General features: G+C 42.4%; 1 protein-coding gene across 8 annotated transcripts in view; it reads right to left on the reverse strand.

Annotated features, from left to right (window-relative positions):
- DPF3 (double PHD fingers 3) overlaps window positions 1-27,810 on the reverse strand; it is a 318,642-nt gene that overhangs the window by 51,961 nt on the left and 238,871 nt on the right. For 6 of the 8 annotated variants that reach the window (XM_068254102.1, XM_068254107.1, XM_068254109.1 and 3 more), the window contains exons 7-9: window positions 26,993-27,034; window positions 24,734-24,880; window positions 1,822-1,950 (exon numbers count right to left, since the gene is read on the reverse strand). In XM_068254102.1, the coding sequence (XP_068110203.1) occupies window positions 1,822-1,950; window positions 24,734-24,880; window positions 26,993-27,034 (318 nt within the window). The remainder of the gene's footprint in view (window positions 1-1,821; window positions 1,951-24,733; window positions 24,881-26,992; window positions 27,035-27,810) is intronic. The other 2 variants (XM_068254103.1, XM_068254105.1) reach the window with 1 other exon arrangement.

Raw genomic sequence — 27,810 nt, forward strand, 5'->3', positions numbered from 1 at the left:
ACGAAATGAAACTTTAAAAGATGATGCTTATATTATTCGGCACAAAGCTGGTCACACGATTACTGCATTTAGTGTATAATCCTACTGCGCATTTTATACACACAGGGTCACTACCTGATCAGCATAGCATCACAATTTGTGTACACAATTAGGAAAGTCTTGTTTTGCATATGAGCACTGTGCATATCTAAAGCACCCTATATCCAAATATAAAGTAAATGGAATTTGCAATAGCAGACATTCTCCCGGCTTTATTGCTGATGCTCTGGCTACAGTACTCAGTCACTAACTGCCAAGAACAAGTATCCAGATCAGTTGCTTCACTGACTTCTCTGATCATGTGCTTGTTCCAGGGGAGTGAGCAGTATTAATAGTGATAGACATTGACTACCTTCATATTTTTCTCTTGATGGGTTTACTTGTGATATTGTAACCAATTTAAGACTGCAGGCTCTGGCCCCTTTCATTTTTCACTTCTTCATCACTGTGATTGCCTAACAGTGATCAGGAGGTCAGTAGCCAACGAAAATGGTTCCTGACCGAGGTAAGAAAGTCAGCAGTCTTTAGACAGCTGAGTTCTGTGCCAGCGGCAAAACGCGATCAAGTTCTGTGCACAGGATCTGGCTGCATTAAAACTATGCGCATTAGACTTAGGCAGCCACTAGTGCGGCATAGTTTTACCTAAGGCCCGTCCTGAGCTAGTTGAAGCAAATCCATACATGGAATGGATTTAGCAGGATACAATGTACGTCCTTAGCCTTTTATGTTCCTACATGCTCATAGATGGCTCCAAAACTTTTATATAAACTATATATAGTTCTCAAAAGTTAATAAGGAGCAATACAAAAATATGGCAAAATATAAAAACTTTATATTGTACAAGATGTGTATTTCTTCTAGATATCAGTCAAGCCCAAACACTGATTAAAACTAATTACAATATCCTTTGCATTGCAGTGGGCAAATAGATCTTTTGTGGGCAAATCAATTTTGATCCAGCAACAGTCAATATCTGGGGCCCCAGTTTTCTTGGCACCAAGCTTTTCTTAATGTGGCAGTAAGCCAGTATATGCACCTTAAGGAAAGGAGGACTGCAGACTTGACATTTAATCAACTCTGATTGAAGACCACATTTTCTGGTGGCTTCTCAGAGCCTCTGTGCTGCAATGTGAGCAATGTTTTTAATTGATTTTAAGTAGTGGGTCAGTCTTACTGCATGAGATGTGTGTTTCTGCTTGCTTTTCTGTATTGCCCCTTATTACTATATAGCAAGCAATTGCTTGCTAGCCGATGTCAAATGTTTAAATATTATTTTGTGATGAAAGTACAACAAGTATGCCTGTGTAACGTAAGCACGTAAATGGTGCCATAAAATGCAGCAAAACTAATATATATATATATATATATATATATATATATATATATATATATATATATATATATATATATATATACAGATATATACATATACAGTATATATACACTTTAACTTAACTAATGAAAAAAAGGTTTTAAGAGGACTAAAGGCTTTGTGTGCTGCAGTTTGAAATGAAATATCATCCAGTCTAATTTTATCTTTTGGTATTAGAGTGTCTCATCTGCATTATTTTATAGTCTCTACATTCACTTAATAGTATTCTGCTATGAATTGCACAAGCAGTAAACGGGCCTTTGTTTCCCAATGGCTTGGACTGCACACGTCTGCGACCAATCATGTTGTTGTGCCTATTTCATGCATCTACTTATATCCAGATGCAGGCAAAAATCCATGCATTGCAAATGTTTCATAACAGATTCAGAGCAGAAAGAGGAACGACCTACCGGAACGTCCACAGTCAGCACAGGATACAAGCTCTTCTGGTTGACCACTTTTCTTGTTCATGGTTGAGTCTCCGAGGCAGAAATCACAGTAGTTATTGGAAAGTATAGCACCATCTGATCCTTTCCGAGCTAGAAAAATAACATTTAGAGTGAATACCAACTAGTTATCTTCCTGTAAAGCCTAGTCTGTTGCCAATCTAAAGACTGGGTCTAGTGCAGTGTCTCCCAAAACTGTGGGATGGTCGGTACTGGAGGGGCACTGCAGGCCTTCTCATTAGAACTGTACTGTGGGGCAGTGTTATCACTCCAATGTCAGCAGTCAGACATCAGCGTTAGCATGGCCTGTGAACTTGTGTGTGTTATAGTGGATATAATGGAAAAGTCTGTGTCATGACTTTGTGTAGCCAAGTATCCCATTTGGACATTTCTAATAGCCCAGGCAGTACGCGGAAACTGGGCAAAGATCAGTAAACACGTGTCTAGTGTCAACCATTGCTAAATAAGTAGTATGTATATAAAGAAACATTAGATAACTCATCAGATATACAGCAAATACTAAAAGGGTTACCCTGACATGTGCCTTAAAAGAACACAAGTTGTTGCCTTCTGATGTTTTTCTCCTGTATGTATAAGACAGACTTGTGTGTTGAATATGACCTGCAGTCAGCAGATATACAGATTTTAGATGAGACTTGCAGGTCTACAGTGTGACCCAGCAATGTTGGCAGTTTGTGTCTCATATTACTGTTTTTACACATTATATCTGAGGGGCCAGGTTACAGAGGTACAGCATTTAAGAACATCGCATATAAATGTATACTTTCAAATATTGCTTACTTTAGAAAGGAACATCACTTCTCCCTATTGCTCACTACAACGTTCTGCATTAAATCGGCAGTGATGGTGCACCATGTACTCTGTGGAACAGTATACCAGTTCACATTGAAAGTGATTTTATTTTATGTATAATTAAGTTTAGTCTTACTTTAAAGCGGACCTGAACACAGAACTTACGCTCTCTGCTCTAAAAGATAAGCAACAGCATAATAACCTTTAAAGAAAAAAAACATTTGTTACAGCCCACATAACTCCTGCAATAAATCTGCAGTGTGTCTACTTCCTCCTTTCATGGAAGCAGACCTAGGGTTAGAATCCTGTGTTTAAAAACTTCCTGTATGGACACAGCTGAGAGCTCAAATTACAGTAGTGATTACATGCAGATGAGAGGGAATTAGACATGCTCTTCTCTCTAAACACAAACAGGGTGGATTCATCTGTGTTTTCCTTGTGTCCTTTGCACGAGTTCAAGTCCCCTTAAGGGGAAAAATAAGTATATAAAAACATATCCATCCTTGGATTCCAGGTAACTTGGTTGCGGCACTTCAGGACGAGAGCAATTTTCACATATCCACACTGTTCCCATTTATTCACCAATAAATTATTATTATTATAATATACTGGTAGTATTTAACAAAAGTAAGTACACCTCTCACATTTTTATAAATATTTTATTATATCTTTTCATGGCACAAAACTGAAGATATGACACTTTGATGTAAAGTAGTCCGTGTATAGCTTCTATAAAAATGTAAATTTGCTGTCCCATCACATTTACACACAGCCAGTAATGGCTAAACCACTGGCAACAAAAATGAATGCATCCCTAATTGAAGAAAGTTAAAATTCTACCCAAAGTGTCAATTTGTGTGCCCACCATTATTTCCCAGCACTGTCTTACAGGGAAGTAAGAGGCATATGGAGGCTGACAGATTTCCTTTTAAATGATGCACATTGCCTGGCTGTCCTACTGACCCACTGCCTCTAATACTTTTAGCCATAGACTGAACAAGCTTGTAGATCATACGTTTCTTTAAAAAAAATAAAGCTGCATGCATGTTTCAGGTGTGTGATTCAGACACTACTGACCAGACAGATCAGCAGGACTGCCAGGCATCTGGTATTGTTTAAGAGGAAAACAATATGGCGGCCCCCATATGTCTCTACCTCTGGCTCCTTTTAGCTCTCTTGGGCATGTAGTTCGCTACAGCTTCACACATTGCCACTTCCACTCCTCCATAATGACATCATGAAGCTGGTGGATTTTTAGAGGCCTTGCACTCCTCCACATTCCAATTGAGGATACCCATATATGCTCAATAGGGTTTAGTTCTGGAGACATGTTTGGCCAGTCCAGTACCTTTGCTTTCAGCAAGGAAGTGATAATCTTGGAGGTGTGTTTGGGTGGTTATCCTGTTGGAATTCTGCCCTGTGGCCCAGTTTTAGAAGGGAGGGGATCCTGCTCTGCTTCAAAATGCCACAATGCATGTTTCATTCATAGTTCCCTCAATGAACTGTAGCTCCCCAGTGCCAGCAGCACTCATATAGCCTTAACCAAGTCACTACTAAGGCGTTTTCCCCTTCTGTACCAGAGGAATGTTCACCTTTCAGCGCTCCCTTCATTAATTTGCCAATAACTTTATTACTACTTATCACAACAAAACAATCTATATCTTGTTTTTTTTCGCCAACATTTAGGCTTTCTTTGGGTGGTACAGTTTGCTAAGAATTATTTTATTCTAAATGCATTTTAAGCGGGAAAAATGAAAAAAAAAATCATTATCCTTCCGTTTTCAGCCATTATATAGTTTTAAAATAATACATGCTACCATAATTAAAACCCATACATTGTATTTGCCAATTTATCCCAGTTACTGCAACATTTAAAATACTCTCCTAGTACAATGTATGGCGCCAATATTTTATTTGGAACTAAAGGTGCATTTTTTTAGTTTTGCGTCCATCACTAGTTACAAGCCCATATTTTCAAAAATAACAGTAACCCTCTTAACATATATATTAAAGTTCAGTATACCAAAAAAAGTTGGTATGTGTATGTATTATTATTACTGTTAGGATGTATGTGTTACTCATCGTTGCCAGCGATCTTTGACATGGGGACTTTGATCAATGAATGGAAATGCGTTCTCATTCACCGATCTCCCCACTATTGGGCAGCGATGAGCACACACAGCAGCTTTCCGTCACAATAGACAATAATGCTGTCTGCACTCATGCGTCTATTTGCAAAAGACAATGGCCTTAATTCACCAAGATCATGCTTGTGATAATAAGGCAAGAGAAAACTTCTCACCACACATCGATCGGTATGTTCAGTGTAAATTCACTAAAGAAGCTTGCCTTATTAAGGTGTAGAGATAAGTTTTCTCAGTGAGAGAGTTATCTTATCACTTCAGTCCTTAGAGTGAACCAGAGACGAAGCACCCTCTTGTATTTTACCACATATATCAGTGGGAACAATAGAGAAAAAAAAACCTATCCTGCTCTCGGTTTCATTTTTCACTGCACAGTCTGCTTGTTAGCAGCCCTGATAAAATCCCCGACTGAGCATTCAGTCTGGTTTTGCCCTGTAATGATTATAGCTAAGTCAGTCTTCTGTGATGTCTTTTCAAGCCCAAGCCTGCCCGGGAAGCGGGCACTTACTATGAAAGTGCCTGCTTCCCGTCCATCCCAACTCACTCCCCCTCCGCTCTCTCTCCAAATCGCCGCTCCCAGTGTGACTCCAGCTAGCATGTCACGTTAGCTTTATTAGTGGAGCGCACACGCTGGGCAGGGAGGAGGCGGGGGAGTGTCCGATCTTCTGCCGTTATGCGACGGCAGAAGGGGAGATGATTGGACATACTGTGCATGCGCAGCGCAGTATGTCCGAGTCAGGGGTCAGAAGAGTCGGCTGGTACCAGGAACTGTAGCAGATGAGCGGGACCCGACGGCAGGGAGCGAGGGGTGCGGCGAGTATGTCCTTTTTTTTCCCCTACACCATGCTGCATTTATTTTACCACAGCTTGTGAGCTGTGGTATCCTTTAAAAGACAGGAGATATGCTTAGTGAATTGAGGCCAATCTCAGGATATGACATGGAGCATGTGCAATCAACCTTTTTAACTGTTCTGGGTGAATTCTTTCCTGTTTAACCGCGGTATGGTCTACCAAGCTGCAGCTCAGTTTAGGGGTATTGGCAATCTTCTTATAGCCTAGGCCCTTAAGTAGAGGACTCTTTTTTTTAAGACCCTCAGAAAGCTTCCTGCCATGAGGTGCCATGCTGAACTTGCAGTGACCAGTATAGCAGAGTGTGAGAGCGATAACCCTAAATTAAACACACCTGTTCCCCATTTACACCTGAGGCCTTGTAATGCTAAAGAGTAACATGACCCGGGGACAGAAAATGTTTAATAGGACATAATTTTGCACATTTGAACATTCTTCACTTAGAGGTGTACTTTTGTTTAGACATTAATGGCAGTGTGTTGAGTTATTTTGATAGGACAAGCTGAACACTGATTAAACATCATATCTTGTGTCACATCTTCAGTGTTGTGCTTGTGTGCTGATACACAAGTTGTCACAGTTAGGATACTCTCACAGTATACCCATTGCACATCCAGGATTGCAACGTTATAAAAAGTTGTATAGCAGGTTACCGTTGCAATGCAACATACAGACCATAGACTTATGCTTGCACAGCATGCTACATGCTATTCCAACGCAAATCATAATTACAATGCTGATTTGCAGATGTGAATGCATCATAGAAACATAATTACTTTGTACTGTGATGCAATTATATTGTCTGTTACAATGGAACCTAACTGGTGCAGCGTGAAAGGGGCTTTAGACAGAAGGTCTTGGTGGGTCCTTGGGGCACAACCAGGGTGTCTGAGGGCCTGTGGATAGCTGTGTAAAGGTTTATACAAAATTTGTAAGACATTTAATTTTTTCAAAAGTATAAATTCAGTTATTTTCAATAATAAAATAAAAATTGCCATGTTGGTCTTCTGTATAATGTCTAAGGCCTGCAACCCACTGCTGGTGCTTTGTGATCTGTCACAAAGCTCAGACGATTTCAAAAATTGTGGAAGTCTAGGATTTTTAACATGATTCTCTGCGCGGTCACAATTTGACCCTGCATCTCTTCAATGCGACCGTGCCGGGATCGCTCCAGGAATGCTGCAGCCCAATTGCCAAGTGCACACGCTGTAGTGGAACCACCCTTTTAGGGTTCTAATGTTATATCACTTTGTTGATTTCTGGCAAAATGCAAATGCTTTTAAAGGGCTGTTAGTGGGTCTCAGGCCTTTGAGGGCTTATACCAGAATACGTATCAAGAGAGGCCTATTAGTAAGTGCAGCTTATGCATAGGAATAGGGAACGTGCTGCCAATATGAGTTTACTTAGATGCATTTTATCTGTAGGTGGTCGCTTTATGCAGTTTCCTTAGGCCCTACTCCCTTGCCATTTGTGAAGACCGGTTATAGGCAGGTGGTGAAAAGCAAAGAAAATGGAATGTTTTGTAGAGTAGCATGTCTGCCCCTTGTACACATATAGAACAAATGCATAGTTAATGTCACAACTTAGAACCGTGTTTACAAATAGTGGTATGTGCAACTTTTATGTGCTGAAAACTGTATTGTTTTCTGTATTAAGCTCTGAGTGGTCTGTATGGAATGTAGATTTTATTGGCTGAAAGGATCAGCCCTGAGAGATGTCTCCGCGTATTATGCATTTCAAGCCAGACTTCCTGTGGCTTGCATGGTGTCCAATTTGTGCCTGGGAGGAATCGTGCTGATTTTCCTCTTCGCATGATAGGCCCCCAGCCTGCACTAGTCTGGCATGTTGTCATGGCAACCGGCACCCGTGGATGCTGCCACCTGTCATTATTTTGTCTGTCGTGTAAACCATTCCAGGCAGCCATTCTGATTCTGCAGATAAAGCTGAACCTTCAGTGCAAGATCAGGAACAAGGGCAGTATGTGCTGCAGAAAATATTTAGGGTTTAACCTCTTATGGTAGCTTAAGATTCCAAAGCGAGCAGAGGAAGCCCTGGGCTATACTTTTATTCAGCAGAACAATTCAGACCTCAGTAAACAGTCACAAAACCAAAAGCCCGTTACTTGTTTTGCTATATTGGGTGCTTAGCAGGATGCCACACTGTTATCCTTTGCCTGTCACTTGCCACCGCTGTAATCAAGCCAGGCACATCCAGCGGTTTCATCCGCATAAGGAAGCTTAGTCCTCATGAGCCAATTCTTTAATCAAATAGAACAGAAAGTGTGCCTGCAGCTAGTCCGGCCAGCTTGAGACAGAAGGTCAATGTAATTACCTTTCTTGCTTTCCTTTTTATTACAAGGTTGAAATATATCGATATTGTTGCAGTAGCGTTATTGAATTTCTCAGTATTTGAAACAGATGGTAAAAAATGTTAACTTGCTGGATGTTGTTGACAGCAGTTTACAAAGGCCCCATGCTGCTACATGCTATAGACCACACTGAGCTGTTACCAGGCAGTGAGTAATGTGAAAAGTGTTATTGTGTAAGATGTCAAATACGATGTCCAGCATCTTACTGAAGATGTACAGCAGCCATTGGTTTTGCAGAGGCTCATGCATATGCAACGTAGCCTCAATCATGTAGTAACGCCTCAGCATTGTGCAGTAGTTACTGGTTCAGCATTAGTCACAGAGCGCTGCTATAGCCGTAATTCTAATTATGACCTATAGCGGTGCCCAAATCATTGTCACAGCTCTGCAATGAAATTATATGTCTCGTTCCTTCCCCCCTCCAAATACCCGTGACTCACTAGATGCATAAGCTGACACCATCATGACTGGGGGCAGAGACCAGGGGTACAGTTAAAAATGGCGCAGGGTGAGAAATGGCACACCGTTCCACCGATAAGTGCATCATAAAATGCTATTTACCGTTTCAATGTAAATAAAGTGTTAAATACATTAAAACAGTAAATAGCGTTTTATGATACATTTATCTGCAAAACGGTGCACCATTAAAAACTGCAGAGGGGCTAGGCAGCAGGTGTGGAGGGAGTAGGATTAGGTGGAGGATGTGTGCATATACCTTGTCCCGACAGGCGATCGCTTCCTTCACTTCCTGACTGAAGCCACATGGTGATTGGCTGGATGCAGGACTACAGCAAACTACCGTAACTGAGGAAGTGAAGGAGCAATCGCCCACTGGGACAAGGTAATGTATGCATATGCAAATATCCTTCCTCCATCTAATCCAACTCCCTCCAGTGTCCCGCTGCCTCTGCCCCCCACCCACTCCGCCTAACACTAGCCCCCTGCATTTTTTAAGACTTATGACGCTATTTAGCATTATAAGTGGAAGGCACACTGCATGCAACATTGTTTAACACTTAAAACGTTATAGCGTTATATAATTGAAGTCAATGCGGCGCCATTTCTATTCCCCGGCACTGTGCGCCATCTTTATCTGTCCCAGTGACTGAGGTGAAGAGGGAGATATATATATATATATATATATATATATATATATATATATAATTTTTTTTTTTTATGGTTTGTTTCTTCAATTAAAGCTCTGAGCTATTCTGAATTATGTGGTAAAGTCGCATAAAGAAAATGTCAACTATTAATAGTAATGCCTTGGACTTTTCTCTGTTATTAAGCACTATTGTAAGAAAAAGTAGCAGGTGATAATATGCTTAAAGTTTACTCGAGATGACATGATGAGATAAGCATGTATGAATAGTGCAAAACATTAATAACCAGGCTGTTTTACTTTTTTTATTTTACTGCCTGAAAGTTAATTTCTAGGCATGGAAGTAACAGCTTCTGTCTTGTCTGGTACCTTGTCAGGAATATAGTAAACATCACTGATAAGCAAATTACAGCCATAAAAGTTTTCCTGGCATAATACAACTTCTGAGCTCAGGGGAGAGATAAAAAACAGTCAATAGTTCATGTATTGTAAGTCTGGGACACTTAATAGACTGCCACTGAGCCGAGACAGTAAAGCATTCAACCTACTTTGTAGATCTTTAACCACTTTACCCCCGCGCGTACGTATTTCTCCGCCCCTTTTTCCATCCTTTAAAAACCAGGGACGGAGAAACACGTACTTTCCGCGTTCCCGACGCTGTCCGCGCTCCCGCTCGTAAACACGCCGCCCGCCGCTAGTAAAACCGCCGCCGCCCGCTCGCCCGGAGATCAATGAACGGGAAAATCCATTCCCGTTCGTTGATCTAAGCCCCACAATGACCCGCTGCTCTCCTATGGGCAGCGCGATCATTGTGAGAAGAAACTCACGTGTCCAGCCTCCTTATTCTTCCTCCAAGCTTCCGGAAGGAGGCTTGGAGGTCGCAATAAAGCAAAAAGTTACTGTGGCCATCTTGTGGCCAAATAGTAAACTACACCCTACACATTTTTCACATACAAATAAATGACTTTTACACAAAAAATTAACTCATTACCTCCCACACTCCCCATTTTTTTTTTTTTTGTAATTAAAAAAAAATTCAAAAATTTACAATTAAAAAAAATACATAATTAGTTACCTTAGGGACTGAACTTTTTAAATATTTAAGTCAAGAGGGTATAACACTGTTACTTTATAAACTATGGGCTTGTAATTAGGGATGGACGCAAAACTGAAAAAAATGCACCTTTATTTCCAAATGAAATATTGGCGCCAAACATTGTGATAGGGACATAATTTAAACGGTTTTATAACCGGGACAAAAGGGCACATAAATTTCATGGGTTTTAATTACAGTAGCATGCATTATTTAAAAACTATAATGGCCGAAAACTGAAAAATAATTTTTTTTTTCCCCCACATTTTTCCTATTTTCCCATTAAAACACATTTAGAAAAAAATAATTCTTGGCATAATGTCCCACCTAAAGAAAGCCTAATTGGTGGCGGAAAAAACAAGATATAGTTCATTTCATTGCGATAAGTAATGATAAAGTTATAGACGAATGAATGTAAGGAGCGCTGAAAGGTGAAAATTGCTCTGGTGGTCAGGGGGTAAAACCCCTCAGTGGTGAAGTGGTTAAATATAAAAAAAAGGGCTTAAAAAAAAAAGAAAAAAAAAAAAGAAGAAGTAATTTTTAGGAGTAAGAGGAGCCACGCTGATCAGCTGCTCCTGTTCCACTGCCTGAGGAAGTGGGCTGTGTCCCACGAAATACATAGCATTTATTGGAGTAAGTTATTAACTACTTGCCGACTGCTACACGCCAATTGGTGTGAGCAGTGCGGCAGCCCCAGGACCGCTCCACGCCACGATTGATGTGAACGGTCATCTATGGGGCTAGCAGGAGATCGCGCACAGGCTGCGCGCCCATCCCCTGCTTTGAAAGCGATCGCCGCTCAGAGACTGTTCGTGTATAAATTGTAAAAATAATAAAATAAACATTTATATAAAAAAAACAAAAAAAAAAACAACAACACTGGAGGAGTGATCAGACCCCACCAACAGAGAGCTCTGTTGGTGGAGGGAAATCATGTGTAGCAGCATGTATTTAGTAGCGTGCCGCTCCTGTATGTCCCTGGCTCCCCATGTGGTCCGCCTCCCTCCGCTTGTGTGCGCTCCCCCCGGGTGTAGTTGTCAGCACAGCGGTAGTCTTACCTACTCCATCGACTCTCAGGGACCGCAGACCTGTCTCCTCTCTTGCCACTCACCCTAGCAGTGGCTTCTACTGAAGATGCGTATAGCAGAAGTCACCACACATAGGAGACACATGGGGACACCTGAGGACATTAATTGGAGGAGAACATCTACAAGACGCTCCTGGAATATAGACACACCAGGTTCAACCACTACCCTACCACAGGTTTTTTTCCCCTTCAAAAGTTCTTCCCATTCATTCGATAATAACTTTATCGCTAATTATCGCACTTAAATGATCTATATATTTTTTGTGGGACAAACTAGTCTTTCTTTGGGCAGTACTTTATGCTAGGAATTTATTTTATATGCATTTGACAGGGATGAAGAAGAAAAAAAAGGAGAAAATTCACCATTCCTCAGCTTTCAGCCATTGTAGGTTTAAAAGTAAAATGTACTATTGTAGATAAAACAAACTTTTTTTATTTGCCCATTTGTCCCGGTTATTACAATTGTGTCCCTAGGACAATGTACTGTGATAATATTTTATTCTGGGTTAGAGGTGAAGGAGTTAAAAAAAATAATGAAAATGTATTTCATTTTTCTCTCTTCCTTGACTCACTCTCCCTCTCCTCCACCCCAGCTTCACTCACTCTCCCTCTCCTCCACCCCAGCTTCACTCACCCTCCCTCTCCTCCACCCCAGCTTCATTCACCCTCCCTCTCCTCCACCCCAGCTTCACTCACTCTCCCTCCACCCCAGCTTCACTCACTCTCCTGCTTCATCTTTTACCATTACAGTTTACTCTATTTTCCCGCACACAATTGTCATCATGTAGGACAATACAGTACAGTGTACATCCTGCAACATGTATGCATGCCTTGATCAGCAGATTGAGGGTGTTTACTGTTGCCCTGGGTGTGTGCGTGTTGCTCAGTTAGAGGCTGAAGTCACAGAGCTAAATGAGCATCTCGCAACACTGAGACACATACACAACATGTAAAAGAGCTTGGATCTCATGATCCAGACACTGGAGGGGACCGGTGAAGATGAGGTGGGTGGAGTACAGCCGGAGCAAGAAGCAAAGGTAGCCGCTAGTTGGGTCACAGAAGGGTTAGGGGGAAAAATGGCAGGGAGGCTAGTCCTGAGTTGTCCCTCTCTAATAAGTATGCTTGTTTGTGTAATATTGGGGAGGATGATTCTGGAGTGGCAATGCTGCAGCAAGATGTGTCCCATAGCAACCAAGGGGCAGACCGCTGCAACGAGAAAGGGAATAGGAGTGCAGCTAAGGCTAGACAGATACTGGTGGTAGGGGATTCAATTATTAGGCACACAGATAGGGTAATCGGTCGAAGAAATCGTGAATGCCGTACAGTCTGTTGTCTCCCGGGTGCTCGGGTTCTGCATGTAGCGGAAAGAATTGACAGATTATTGGGTGGGGCTGGGGAAGACGTGGCTGTCATGGTACACATTGGCACAGATGACATAGTTGGTGGGAGATGGAAGGTCCACAAAAATGATTTTCAGGTACTTGGAGATAAACTTAAAGAAGGGACCTTCAAGGTGGTGTTTTCTGAAATACTGCCAGTGCCACATCTGAGAGACAGAGGGAGCTTAGGGAGTTAAATAAGTGGCTGAGAAATTGGTGTAGGAAGGAGGGGTTTGGGTTCCTGGAGAACTGGGCAGACTTTGCAGTCAGCTACAGGTTCTACAGCAGAGATGGGCTGCACCTTAATGGGAAAGGTGCAGCTGCATTGGGGGAGATTTTACATTAGGATCTGGGGGGAGGAGGGAGTGTAAAGTCTCAATATGTAGACAAGATAAGGTAAAAATACAGTGGGAGCCTAACATTATGGGGGGGTGGGGACAGTGCAAAGAGTAAGGAGGTTGGTAAAACTTAAAGTAGCCCATTTCAGGTAACCAAAATTGGAAAATGTGGTGGTAAAAATATAAAGTGCATGGTGGTAAAAATATAAAGTGCATGGTAACCAATGCTAGGAGCCTTGCATATAAAATGGACGAACTAGAGTTCATTCTGATTGACAAAGACTATGACATTGTGGGAATAACCGAGACACGGATGGATGGATGAAAGCCATGACTGGATAGCGAATTTAGAGGGATGCAATGTGTTTGGGAAGGATAAAACAGGGAAAAAAGGTGGAGAGGTTTGTCTCTTTGTTAAGAACTCTTTTACAACTGTCCTAAACGATGAGATGGATGAAGATTGCGAAGATGTGGAGTCCGTTTGGGTAAATATTCATGGTGGAAATAAATGTTGCCAATTGCTTATTGGGGTATGCTACAGGCCACCACATATTCATGAAGCTGCAGAACTGCAATTACTACATCAGATTGAAAAAGCTGCAAGTAAAAATGAGGTCATAGTTATGGGTGACTTCAACTTTCCAGACATTGACTGGAGTATTGAGGCTACCCATTCTGGTAAAAGCAGCAGATTTCTGGTATCACTACAGGACAGTTACCTGACTCAAATGGTAACGGAACTAACTAGGGGGAATGAGTTACTGGATTTGATCCTTTCAAATAGACCAGATAATGTATCAAATGTGCAGGTTCAAGAACATTTGGGAAATAGTGATCACAACATGATAACATTTGATCTGGTGACTGATAGGCAGCGGGGCAGCGGGACCACTAAAACTATGGGCTCGTTTCCACTAGTGCGGTGTGCATCTCGTAGACGCACGCCGGCACTAAGCGGGTGGGCGGGATCGCAGGCGGATCCCATGAGCCGTGCCATGCACGGCTATGGGATTCGCAGCCACCGCCGCGAATTCTGCAGGGGGTTCCGGCCGAATCGCTTCCGCAAGTGATTCGGCCGCGGCGCCGGTATCTCCTATGGCAGAGTTTCCCCGTGCGATTCATGTGCGGGGAAACTCTGCGGAATCGCGGCGGAAACCGCGACAGTGGAAACGGGCCCTGTGACTTTTAGAAAAGCAAAGTTCAATCAACTCAGGCAGGCACTAAGTCTGGTGAACTGGCATAATGTACTACAAGGGGAGAACACTGAAGGGAAATGGCAAGCTTTTAGACTTATTCTTAATCAATATTGTAGTAGGTGTATCCCATATGAAAACAAAACATCTAAGAATAAAAAAAGGCCTCTATGGATGAATAGAAAGGTTAGAGATAAAATAAAGGGGAAAAATAATGCATATAAGGTCCTAAAACAGGAGGGGACCGAGGCTGCATTAAGAAATAAGGAGTGCAATAAAAGTTGTAAAAAATAAATTAGGCTGGCAAAGATTGAAGCTGAAAATCAAATCGCTAGGAATATCAAATCTAACCCAAAGAAGTGTTATAAGTACATCAACTCTAAAAAATGAAAGGTTGACTATATTGGACTCCTAAAGAATGAGGATGGGAACTCAATGGTGGATGACCAAGGTAAGGCAGAGTTATTAAATGCTTTCTTTGCTTCTGTCTTCACAAGGGAAACATCACTGTTGCAAATTACAGATGCAGAAGAGTCTCAATCTTCCAATTGTAATATTAAATACTTAACGCAGGAAGAAGTGAAGGCAAGACTAAATAAATTAAAAATAGACAAGGCACCTGGCCCGGATGGCATGCATCCCCGGGTCCTAAGGGAATTAAGTTCAGTTATAGACAAACCCCTTTATCTTAGCTTTTGTGACTCTCTTTCAACTGGCAGAGTCCCAGTGGATTGGCATACATCCCACGTTTTCCCATTATTTAAGAAGGGCAAAAAAATCAGATCCAGGAAATTATATACCTGTTGACGACCAGCTAACGCCGATTGGCGTAAACTGGTCGTCTGCGGGTTACCATGGAAACGGCCGCTCGATCGAGCGGCCTTTCCATGTCAGTTCACGGAGGGTGTCTCCGTGAACAGCCGGAGAGCCGCCGATAGCGGCTCGCCGGCAAAATGTAAACAGGCGGGGAATAAATCCCTGCTGTTTACATGAAACGGCGCTGCTGCGCAGCAGCGCCGTAAGTCAGATCGGCGATCCCCGGCCTCTGATTGGCCGGGGATCGCCGGCATATGATAGGCTGAAGCCTATCCCACAATGCGCAGGACTGATATCCGTCCTGCGCAGCCCAGGAAGGGAGAGGGAGGTAAGGGGAGGGAGGGAGCGCACAAAACGCTGCGGAGGGGGGCTTTGAGGAGCCCCCCCCACTACCCACTAATGGCCGGCGGCGATCAGACCCCCCCAGCAGGACATCCCCCTAGTGGGGAAAAAAGGGGGTAGTCTGATCGCCCTGCTGCACTGCTGATCGGTGCTGCGGGCTGTAGAGGCCATGCAGCACCGATCAGTGAAAATTCCCCTGGTCGGCAAGTGGTTAACATCAGTTGTATGCAAACTATTTGAAGGGTTACTAAGAGATACTTAGAGAGACTATACATGACTTCACAGTAGAAAATCTTATTTCTAAGCATCAGCATGGGTTTACTAAAGACAGGTCCTGTTTGACTAACATGCTCAGCTTTTATGAGGTAGTGAACGCTAATGTGGATATTGGGAATGCTGTAGATGTGATATACTTGGACTTTGCTAAGGCCTTTGACACTGTCCCCCACAAAAGTCTGGTGAAAAAGTTGAGGTTGCAAGGACTGGGGAAGAGTCTGTGTGCATGGATAGGGAACTGGCTAATGGACAGTGGGGTCCCACAGGGGTCTGTACTGGGTCCAGTGCTCCTCAATTCATTTATTAATAACTTAGTAGATGCAGTAGAAAGCAGTGTTGCTATTTTTGCAGAGGATACAAAATTGTGAAGAATCAACAACTCTCAGGAAGATAGTGACATATTGCAACAGGATCTGGATAGGATGGCTATATGGGCACATAAATGGCAGATGAAATTCAATGTTGAAAAATGTAAAGTCATGCATTTTGGTCGTACCAATGGTCTAGCACCATATAAAATAAATGGGATACAGTTGGGGACATCAAACTTGGAGAAGGACTTAGGAGTACTCATCGACATCAAGTTAAATAATCGTATTCAATGCCAAGCCGCTGCAGCTAAAGCTAATAATATTTTGGGATGCATTAAAAGGGAAATAAAAACTCGAGGTGCTAGCATAATATTGCCCGTTTAACTCTCTAGTAAGGCCACATTTGGAATACGGAATTCAGTTCTGGGCACCACATTACAGCAAAGATATTGCAGTTTTAGAGCAGGTGCAGATGCGAGCAACAAAATTGATACGTGGGACGGAAAGTCTCACTTACCAAGAAAGGTTAGATAAACTGGGTTTATTTAGTCTAGAGAAAAGACGCCTTAGAGGGGATCTAATTAACATGTATAAATACATCAGAGGGCAATATAAAAGCTTGGCGGATGAGCTTTTTGTACCTAGGCCTTCTCAAAGGACAAGAGGACATGATCTGTGCATGGAGGAAAAACATTTTAGCCATTTATTTAGGAAAGGGTTCTTTGCTGTAAGAGTGTGGAATGCATTGCCACAGGAAGTAGTTATGGCAACTTCTATACCTGCATTTAAAGGGGGCTTAGATGCCTTCCTTGCGTTGAAAGACATCATGGTTACAATTACTAGCTAATGCCCAGTGATATTATCTGAGTGCCATCTGGAGTTGGGAAGGAATTTTTTCCCTTTTTGGGGCTAATTGGACTATGCCTTGTAAGGGTTTTTCGCCTTCCTCTGGATTAACAGGGATATGTGAGGGAGCAGGCTGGAGTTGTACTTTGTTCTCTGGTTGAACTCGATAGACTCTTTTCAACCTAAATAACTATGTAACTATGTAAGTGTATAATGGTGTATTTGGAAGTAGTTTTACTTTTTGGCCACAAGATGGTGCTAAACTAACTGTTTCCTACAAATAGAAAACAGAACTAAGTGTTTACATGTGTTTAAAGGCGTTTATAAATAGGGACATAGATAGGCGTGTCAGAAGTTGCTAAGTGGTTGATGGGCATTAGGGTTTCCCTGCATTTGCCATATAAGATCATTTTTTGGGGAGAAAGTGCATCTTATATGGTGGAAAATGCAGTAATTTTTAACAAAATTCTAAAACCTTACAGCTATCTCCAAACAAACTGATTAGCTTTAACCAATTTGTCCTTGACGTATAAAAACGTCAAGGAGGACATGCGTGCTCCCGCGGCCGTTCGTGCGCGTGCACGCACGCTCCAGGCCGAGGATTTGTTAGCCCAGGAATCAATGAATCGGGCTATGGTGCCCGATCACTGATTCCTCTCCCCCGCACAAAAAGCGTCAGCTTCTCTTGGAAGCTTCGCTTTTTCTGACTCCTATGTCCCTTTAAGCGTACATTGTACGCTTAGAGTAACGTCATGTAAACAAACTCAAAGTAAAACTACCGGTACATCTAAAAGTAAAAAAAAAATTAAAATGCACATATGTTTCCCCAAATAAAACACTATTTACATCCTACCCTCTCAAAAATACCCACATAAAATGCTTCATAAAAAAAAACAAAAAAAACATTACAATAAAAAAAACACAAATATTTACCTAAGGGTCTAAACTTTTTAAATATCTATGTTAAGATGAAATATTTCTATATTTTTTTTATAAGCTTGTAAATAGTGATGGATGCAAAACAGAAAAAATGCTCTTTTATTTCCAAATAAAATATGGTTGCCATACATTGTGATAGGGATATAATTTAAACGGTGAAATAACCGGGACAAATGGGCAAATACAATACATGGGTTTTAACTATGGAGGCATGTATTATTTTAAAACTATAATGGCCGGAAACTGAGAAATAATGATTTTTTTCCGTTTTGTTCTTATTCTTACTGTTAAAATGTATTTACAGTAAGGTAGCTCTTAGCAAAATGTACCACCCAAAGAAAGCCTAATTGGTGGCGGAAAAAACAAGATATAGATCAGTTTATTGTGATAAGTAGTGATAAAGTTATAGGCTAATGAATGGGAGGTGAACATTGCTTGGATGCATAAAGTGAAAACGACTGAGGGCTTAAGTGGTTAAAATTGCGCTCTATGTGATGCCCAAATTAGCCGCTTTGCCCTTCACCACCTGCAACTTGGTACAAAAAACTATTTTGAACAATCACCTCAGACAACCTCTTTCCATGTGCACACAGGTGTCCCGAGATGCCCAACACTTAGTGACTGAGCACAATTTTCCTGCGTAAACATTCTCATATACCGCCGCGAGCAGTTCACTCTTGTTTCTTCCCCATCCCTACCCACTATATACAGCAGACATACTAATTGGCAGATGGCCAAACAGCATGTTGTATGGGGATAGGCAATCTAAAATAAAGCATGGTAATCTCAGGCTACCATTATTGCAAATGTGTGCAGGCCTTTGAGTACATACCTGCTTCATGGCATGCCCATAGAAGGCTTTTGAGTGAAGAGCTACATTGTCTTGGATATGTAGCCAATTCTGATGATTGTGCCTAGTTTTTTATGTGCTTTGAGCCAGTGAATGTGAGTACATTATAATTTTAAATGTAAGCAGTTTATATGTTCTCTCTCTAAATCTCTACACTCGCATTTGTTAGAACGCTTTTATATGCTTTTGTTGCTTATAATCTGGCGTCAGAGAGGAGTTATGCATTTAAACACTTGCGGACCGCAGTGTTAAACCCCCCTATCGACCAGGCTCTTTGTTGGTGCACTGGGCTGTGCAGGCTTTTCAGCCTCCAGCACAGCCCAGCTATGGAGCCCAGCGATCGGACTCGCCTATAAAAGCACCGCTAGAGGGTTTCAGGCCTGAGGGGAAGGTGAGAGTGCAGGTCAGCTATGATCCCACCCATAGCAGGGTGCACTACACATAGCATTACTTCTCTTCCTTCCATGCATCTGGGCTGCAGGGATGGGTTTCCTGAACCTATGAACTTGGGAATTGCCTCTTAATGTCTGTCAGGGGGTTCACACTAAGGCCTCTTTTCCACTGACTGTTGATAGGCAGTGAAATGCCTCTCAAACTCTCACAACTGCTTACAGTTGGCTGGTAACTGTTTGCTGTGCACACAATTCAACAGTCCGTGTAAAAGAGACCTAACTGGTGAAAACAGATATGATATGCTGAAGCAAATTATGAGGCAGCAGCTGCATGCGAATTGTTGAATATCAATCTGATTACCAACTTCAGGAAAATTTGCATCAAGATAGAAAAATCTACTGCTCGTGAATAACTGCCTGGGGAGGGGTTAATAAACAGTACACTGGAGTGGGATTTAAACAGGTGATTTGGTGGAATAAATTATTGTCTGGGGGGACATTTAGAGCTCTTGTGCTCAATGGTTTTTTGTTTTTGTTTTTAAATAATGCACAGCAATTTTCCATAGATCACAATCCTAACATTCATATTATGTACTGGTTTACACATGCAGCATTTTTTAATGCACTGCATTTGGCTAAACACATTTTTTTCTGTTTATTGCCACAAAAAAAAGAGAAAGAAATGCATTCATGCGCAAAAGAAACCTCTTGTGTTTTCTCAATCTAACCCACCACACTGTTGTGTGACAGCCCTAAAAGCCCATCTGATAACAAAAATGAAAGACCAATGGCTATGCTGTATGTCTATTATATATAGGTCATTATTTAACTGACTAGCAATCAGGGCTCCCCCACGCCCACCTGTGGCCATGCGCAATACGGTGTTAGCACTCACTGAGGCAGGTGGAAGCAGAAACCTGTGGCTTTATTAGATAGGATGCTTTAACGTTAACCCGAGGTGGGGATTTAAACTTAGAAAAAAAAACATGCTAGCTGATCCATGGGGGCTGGCGGGATCAGTTAGTCACAATACCCACTGCTTCACGAGTCTCCTGTGCTCTACCATAGTTTAATCTTCTGTGACCCCTGGGGTCACGATGCTGGAAGCTCCGCTCTGTGTGTCTGATCACAGAGCAGAGCAAGGGAGGCAGGCGAGCGACCGTGGAGAGGCAGAGCTGCCCAATAGCAGCTAGGGAAGGCTGACAGGAACGCCCTCAGTGGGCATTTTGACAGGGAAAACCTCTCCTGCTAGAAACGCCCCTAACCCTTGAGATTGGCAACAATCTACATATCAGCTATGTTGAGGTATGATAGCGCGGGGGGGGGGGGGGCGAGAGCAGCGTGGGGGGCACAGGCATGAAACATGCCTCTGTATCCCTTCTGCGCCACCTCGGGTTCACTTTTATGTGTACCTAGGGGCCCATATGTAATTAACTTTTTCTCCTAGGAAATGTTTCATCTTATGTTTAAAATCACTTTTTACCACTTTGCAATTGAAAAAGTAAAATAACCAAAATTATTTGGGGTATTTTCTTGTTTGCTGGTGGTTTAACCTCCTGGGCGGTAAGCCCGTGCTGAGCACGGGCTATGCCGCCGCAAGGCACCGCTCAGGCCCTGGTGGGCCGATTTAAAAAAAAAAAATTCCGTTACATGCAGCTAGCACTTTGCTAGCTGTGTGTACTATGCGGTCGCCGCCGCTCTGGGCTGATTCGCCGTTACCCGCTGCGCCCCCCAGACCCCGTGCGCAGCCTGGCCAATCAGTGCCAGGCAGCACTGAGGGGTGGATCGGGACTCCCGATGATGTCGCGACGTCGATGACATCATCACGATCGGGAAGCCAAGCAGGAAATCCCATTCTGAACAGGATTTCCTGCTTGCTCTGATCGCCGGAGGCGATCGAAGGGGGTGGGGGGATGTCGCAGCTCAGCGGCTATCATGTAGCTAGCGCTAGGCTAGCTACATGATTAAAAAAAAATAAAATAAAAGTGTTGCGCTGCCCCCCTGGCGATTTTAATTGACCGCCAGGGAGGTTAAAAGGCATTTATTATCATGGTGTGAACATATAATCTAGAAGAAAACTCAGGAGAAAAAGTTAATTGCATGTTAGCTGCATGGCCCAGCCCTGCTCGGACACGATATGTCGCGGTTCTTTGCTACTGACATGTGGTGTTACAAATGCTGCCATTTGGCTGCATTTTACTTGCACCTGAATGGCACTTGGGGTCAGCAGACAGGATGCTGAAGTGCCCAACAAGCGTGTAGATCAGCTTCCCATCTAAAAGAGGCCTAACAGAGCTGAAACACCCATCTCTTTGTACAGACGTGTGTTTTCCACTGTAATGCATGGATACTGGGAAATGTAGTCTAGCATCTATTGTTTCTGCTCTGTGCCGTCTCACTGGCTGAATTAAGTGAGTTTTGAGAAATTTTCAAGCTATACTGCTGATCCAAGCAAATTTGGCCCAGAACACAAATATTATGGCTGCCACTTTGATGTTATATATTGCATAGGTTTACTTATCCTGAACAGGATCAGAATTTGTCTTGTTTAGTTTTGAGTTGTACTTATTGATGGCTAGTCGCCATTTTTAACTGCCTCATTTAAATCTCCTTACTGCAAACTAACATAATGTCTACCAGGCATCTTATCTCTATTTTAAGCATCTCGGTCTTGTAGCCCAGACCTCTTATGCTGGGGATACACGGTAAGATAGTTGCGCCGGATCGAGCCACTGGCTCGATCCCGGCGCATTCCCGCTCGTCCCTGTCGGTGCCTGGATCGATCCCCGCTCGTCCCCACGGGCGCTCCTTATCTACCGCTCGATTCCCCGCTATTGTCCGCCCGCGGGGAGTTGATCCGGCGGGTCATCGGACCTGTAGGAAATTATCAATCGAGCCATCAGCGGCTCGATTGAGAAGAAAGTATCTTACCGTGTATCCCCAGCATTAAGGCCCATATACACTCCTGACTTAAAGGAGAACTGTAGAGAGAGCTGTATGGAGGCTGCCATATTTATTTCCATTTAAGCTATACCAGTTACCTGGCTATTCTGCTGATCCTCTGCCTCTAATACTTTCAGCCATAGGCCCTGAACAAGCATGCACCAGATCAGGTTTTTCTGACAATTTTGACAGATATGACAAGATTAGCTGCATGCTTGCTTCTGGTGTGATTCAGCCACTACTTCAGCCAAATAGATCAGCAGGGCTGCCAGGCAACTGGTATTGTTTAAAAGGAAATAAATATGGCAGCCTCCATATACCTCTCAATACAGTTCTCCTTTAAGTCGGCTGAGGTGGCCGATAACAACCTCAGCCGATAATCCTGCATGTGTACGATAGCTCCCGAGCCCCAACCCCCAGTGATCCGCTTGGCAGATCTACTAACACCCAGCAACACAGATCTTGACCTATGACGTCGCAAACGCATCGCTCGTCGGCCCTCTGCATATCAACACAGTGCACCATCACCTACACAGCTGACACACCTGTGTGCAGCCTGACCCAATGATATCAGGTCCTGATCCCCAACGAGCATCATCCGTCAAAGGTGGGTACACACCTATAGACTTCTCGGAGTGAAAGGAGTTCCTTATGCACATGCAGGAGGTTTTACTGAGATAAGCTTCTTTTGATAAGGCCCGGACTGCTTAAACAAAAGTAACTGCATGAGAACAAGATATGCAACTCCTTGTCTCTTTTTTTTTTCTTTGGAATAGGCCGATTCTAAATGTGCAAGATGAAATAATGTAGTTAAAACATCTAGAGCAGTTAACCACTTAAGTACCAGCAGTCTATGCCCCCTTAAGTCCCAGAGACTGCGGAACACAGACGAATCGCTGCACATACCCGCCGCACCGGCAGTCCACACCGCACGTCGGGAACCTCAGGTCTCTAGGAAGGTAGCCCTATGAACCAATGGGAGTTGCTTACATTGATAGACAGGGTCAGGAGCCAATGAAAATCGGCTCCTGACCCGCTTACAGGGCTATGCTGTCATAGAGATGGCATGGTGAGTGAGCTGCAGCGGGGAGACAGCAGAAAGATAACCGGGAGCTCACGGCGGCGGGGAGTTGAAACCTAAGCCCTGGTAGCCACATCAGCGTCAGAACAGGGCATAGATTTCAACTAGCAACATCCTTAAAGTGGATCCGAGATGAAAAACTAACTATAATAATTAACTTGTCTATATATCGAATATAAAGTTTAGATAGAGAAAATGATTATTTCTTCCCGTGATACAATGACAGCAGCCATGTTTGTAAACATTACACAGAGGCAGGCTTATCTGTATCTTCAGCACTCAGCCTGTGAAAAAAAAACTAATCCCCCCTCCTCCCTCTGCCTCTGAAATCAATGGCTAGTAACACCACCTCCTCCTGCCCAGACTGAGCTCCCATGAGCCCTTGCTACTGCCAAGGCTCTCTGAAAACCTGTGGGCATGGCTTGTTTAGTTTATAGGGAATTACAACAAAAACAAAAAAAGTATTTGGCTTGAGGAATGCCCTATAAACAATAGGAAAGGAACACAATTATGCAATGATTTTTTTAAAATTTCACCTCGGATCCACTTTAACCTATTTTGGTTCCTGGACGTAGAAACTACGTCCAGGAACCATGCGCGCTCCCGCGGCCGATTGTGTGCACGCACGCTCCCGGCCCGCGGTTCGTTAGCCAGGCAATCAGTGAATCGGGCTATGGTGCCCGATCACTGATTCCTCTACCCCGCTGAAAAAGCGACAGCTTCTCTCGGAAACTGCGCCTTTTCTGGCTGTTACCTCCCCCATGCGTCGCTCTAAGCGTATGTTACGCTTAGTGACGTCATGTAAACAAACTCATGGCCGCCATCTTGTGGCCAAAAAGTAATACTACATTTAAAAGTAAAAAAAATAAAAATTAACACACATTTACATTATAAACCTATTGTCTACATCCCACCCTCCCAAAACTACCCAAATAAAATGTTTACTATAAAAAAAAACAAAAATCATTACAATAAAAAAAAAAGTAAATATTTACCTAAGGGTCTAAACTTTTTAGATATCAATGTAAAGATGATATATTGCTGTATTTTTTTTATATTAAACTTGTAAATAGTGGTAGATGCAAAATGGAAAAAATGCACCTTTATTTCCAAATAAAATATTGTCGCCATACATTGTGATAGGGACATAATTTTAGCGGTGTAATAACCGGGACATATGGGCAAATACAATACGTGAGTTTTAATTATGGAGGCATGTATTATTTTAAAACTATAATGGCTGAAAACTGAGAAATAATGTTTTTTTCCGTTTTTTTCTTATTCTTCCTGTTAAAATGCATTTACAGTAAAGCGGCTCTTAGCAAAATGTACCACCCAAAGGAAGCCTAATTGGTGGCGGAAAAAACAAGATATAGATCAGTTAATTGAGATAAGTAGTGATAAAGTTATAGGCTAATGAATGGGAGGTGAACATTTCTCAAGTGAAAACGACGGAATGCGAATGGGTTAAGTAGTGTAGCTCCTTAGTATAGGGCTAAACAGGTTTTAACTTGTTACTGTGTTGTCTGCAGAAGTTAAATTGGGTAACATTTTTCCACATGATGTTCTTCTATTGGTACTATGGTAATAAAGGCAGCCCTTCAATACAACTCTTCTAAAGTATGCAATATTCTTGATTTTTGGTTATTACACTAGTAGAGTTAAAGTAGGCAGTGGTGTGTGAATAGAGGTCGGTAGTGAACAGTGGACTTACATTTCTGGTTTTCACTTCTGTGGATGGAAGGGGAGCATGGGGAACGACTCTCTTGGTCTCTGCTTTCCGTCCCTTCTTCATCAGCGAGGTGAGTGTGAGTGTAGTGGTAGCTGAGACCAGGTCTGTTCTTGTAACGTTTTCCACAAACTATAAAATAATATAACGTTAGTTCTGACTGATAAACTTATTCTGCAGATAGAACGCAAAATATCCATTAATAGGTTTAGGTACTAAACAAGAAAACCACATTCTTAAAGCGGAACAGAAAATTCACATAAATGTAACAGTTTCACTTACCTGGGGCTTCCCCAAAGCCTCCAGCAGCCGTCCTGCACGACCCTCCGTTCACCCGCCACCAGCTAGTTTCATTACCTTTGACTTATAAGTCGACAGCAGCTGCACCTGCGCACCCCGGGCCATGCGCATATTTCTTCACGTTACCGTCTTGCAGTGGACGGTAACATGATGAAGGATAAGTGTGGCTCGGGGTGCGCAGGCGTAGTTGCTGTACTTACAAGTCGACGTTAATGAAACTAGCTGGCGTCAGGAGAACAGAGGATCATGTGGGACCGGCATGGGGCAGGACGGCTGCTGGGGACTTGGGGAAGCCCCAGGTAAGTAAAACTATTTTGAAAGTCAGCATGATAGTTTTGACCAACAGTGATCTCTGTATTGGCATCCCAAGTTTTCTGTGCTGACAAATCTAAAGCCCCATCTACACGATACGATTCTTTGTGCGTTTCGATTATGATTCAATTAAATCCGACATGTACGGCCGGGATTTAATTCAATTCGATTTGCCATTGTTTTTTACTTGATCCCTTTGTTCCCACAGTGGGGAACCTCCTACTCTCAGTAAGACAGAACAGGCAGCTGGGTAGTGGCATGTCTGGGAGAACTCCTGATTTGTTTGAGCAGCTGATAGATTTGCAGCTGAGTTTATGTGATCACATCTTGCTTTAGCACATCATGACTAGCAAATCAGACATTTGCATATCTATCACCTGACCATGCATGTCCATGAGTTCTCCTAGACATGACCATCACTACTGCTAGGCAGACAAAAACAAGGATATGTGCTGGGCTTTTGTATGTAATGCAAGTCAAAATGGTTTTAGTCTAAACTATTTTGTAATAGAGTTCCACCAATGAAGCCATTCCTTGAACTGTGAAAAGTCACACAAAATATTTTCTAACCTCACCCTTAAAAGTTCAGACATACTCTTTTAAACAAATGTTACAGTGATATAGGTTTTGAATCGGTTATGCTGGGCATACACGGCACGTTTTATATTATCAATCGAGCCGCTGATGGCTCGATTTGATAATATTCAACCTGTCCGATACCCCACCGGATCGATTCCCCGCTCGATACCGGCGGGGAGAACAATGGGCAAAAACGAAAAGCCGATTAAAACCGTCCGCGGGACGAGCGGGAATCAATCCGCGGGGACGAGCGGGAATCAATCCGTGCGGACGAGCGGTGACGCGCCGGCATCGAGCCGCTGGCTCGATGCTGGCACATTATCTAGCCGTGTATGCCCGGCATTAGGGTGCTCTTTCACAACTAGTTTCCATCAATTAAAATCCCGCCCCCCACCCCAAAACACTTCCTGTATCAGTAACACCGGAGTCTGAGGTACACCCTTGAACAGAAGTCAAAACTTTTTTCAACTACAAACAAATCTTCATTGTATTGCTCTCAAACCTTTTTAATGGGGACGTATAGACAGCCGTAAAAAAAAAAATAAAAAAAAAAAAATAGAAGAGGTTCTAAACTCTGACTCATTGAGATTTAGGTTAGTGTTCCAGGCCTTGTAGCCAGTGTATATTATTCTGCATAGATCATGCATAAGCATTTTTGTGAAGAACAAGCAAATACATTAAAACATTGCACTGAATAGGCAACCTTTCTGCAAATCCTGATTAACGATAAAAGATAAATCGTTATTTCATTATAGTCATGAGTTCATTTTAAATATTTACCAATACAACATTGGTAAATATTTAAAATGAACTCATGACTATAATGAAATAATGATTTATTCAGACTTTCAATCGTAGAATTTTCACATACAGTAAACTGATGCTACCAGCGTTTTAGCAAATCATAATTGACATTTTTATACAATGTACATGTGGTGCAGGTATAAGGAGCAACAAAACTCAGTGCAACACTAACACAATCCTGGTCCTATGATTTTTGTGTACTTGTATCATTTTGTACAGGAAAGGGGAGAGAGGCAGCAATATCAGTACCTTTGTCAGAAGTTTTTGGATTATGCGTTAGTTTGTAACTATCTGCAACAGAGAAAGAGAGAACAGAACGAAGAGTAAACCTTGCTGAATAACAAGGCATTTGGGAATGGATATGGAGGGAGTGGAGAGCGAGATAAGCTATATTGGGGTGAGTTTGCATGGAGGATTGTAATAAGCGTGTGCATAGCATCTCTGGCTCTTGAAACAAATTTCGGACTAGAATGGAATGCTCACAATAGTTTTCTTAGCAACATGGATTCACCAAGATGCAATGGGGAACATTTATGAAAAGTGTTGCAAAGCAAAGCGCTAACGTTTTGTACAACCAATGTTTGGTTATCTTCCTTTGCATTTACAGAAATTTTACAGAACTTCTGTTTTGTTGATAGCTGTGAAATCACCTAAATAGATGCAGCTGACTTACAAGTAACCTTTCTTCCTTGAAAATTTATAGTTCAACCAATTTTTTCAGAGTTTACAATATTTTATCCCGAAATTGCGTCAATCTCAAACATACGTGTGGTACCTCGAATATTCTGAACAAAACTTCCGATCAATCAGAAAATTGGATCGAATAAAAAAAAAAAATAAAAAAAAAAAATAAAAAAAAATTGTATGGTGTGTGGCCACCTTTACACTAACAGGTGCCGCCGCTAATAGCAGCTATAATAGAACATTTGGGTGCCAGTCGCCTGATAAAATAATGGGCGCTGAGCCCGCCCACTACAGGAACTGCAGCTATAAATAGCGGGTGTCATGGCGCCCGCTATTTTTATACTTATAGCGGCTATATTTATAGGAGAAGTTTCTATAGTGGG

The sequence above is a fragment of the Hyperolius riggenbachi genome, chromosome 9 (assembly GCF_040937935.1).
Source record: "Hyperolius riggenbachi isolate aHypRig1 chromosome 9, aHypRig1.pri, whole genome shotgun sequence".
Taxonomy (NCBI): Eukaryota; Metazoa; Chordata; class Amphibia; order Anura; family Hyperoliidae; genus Hyperolius; species Hyperolius riggenbachi.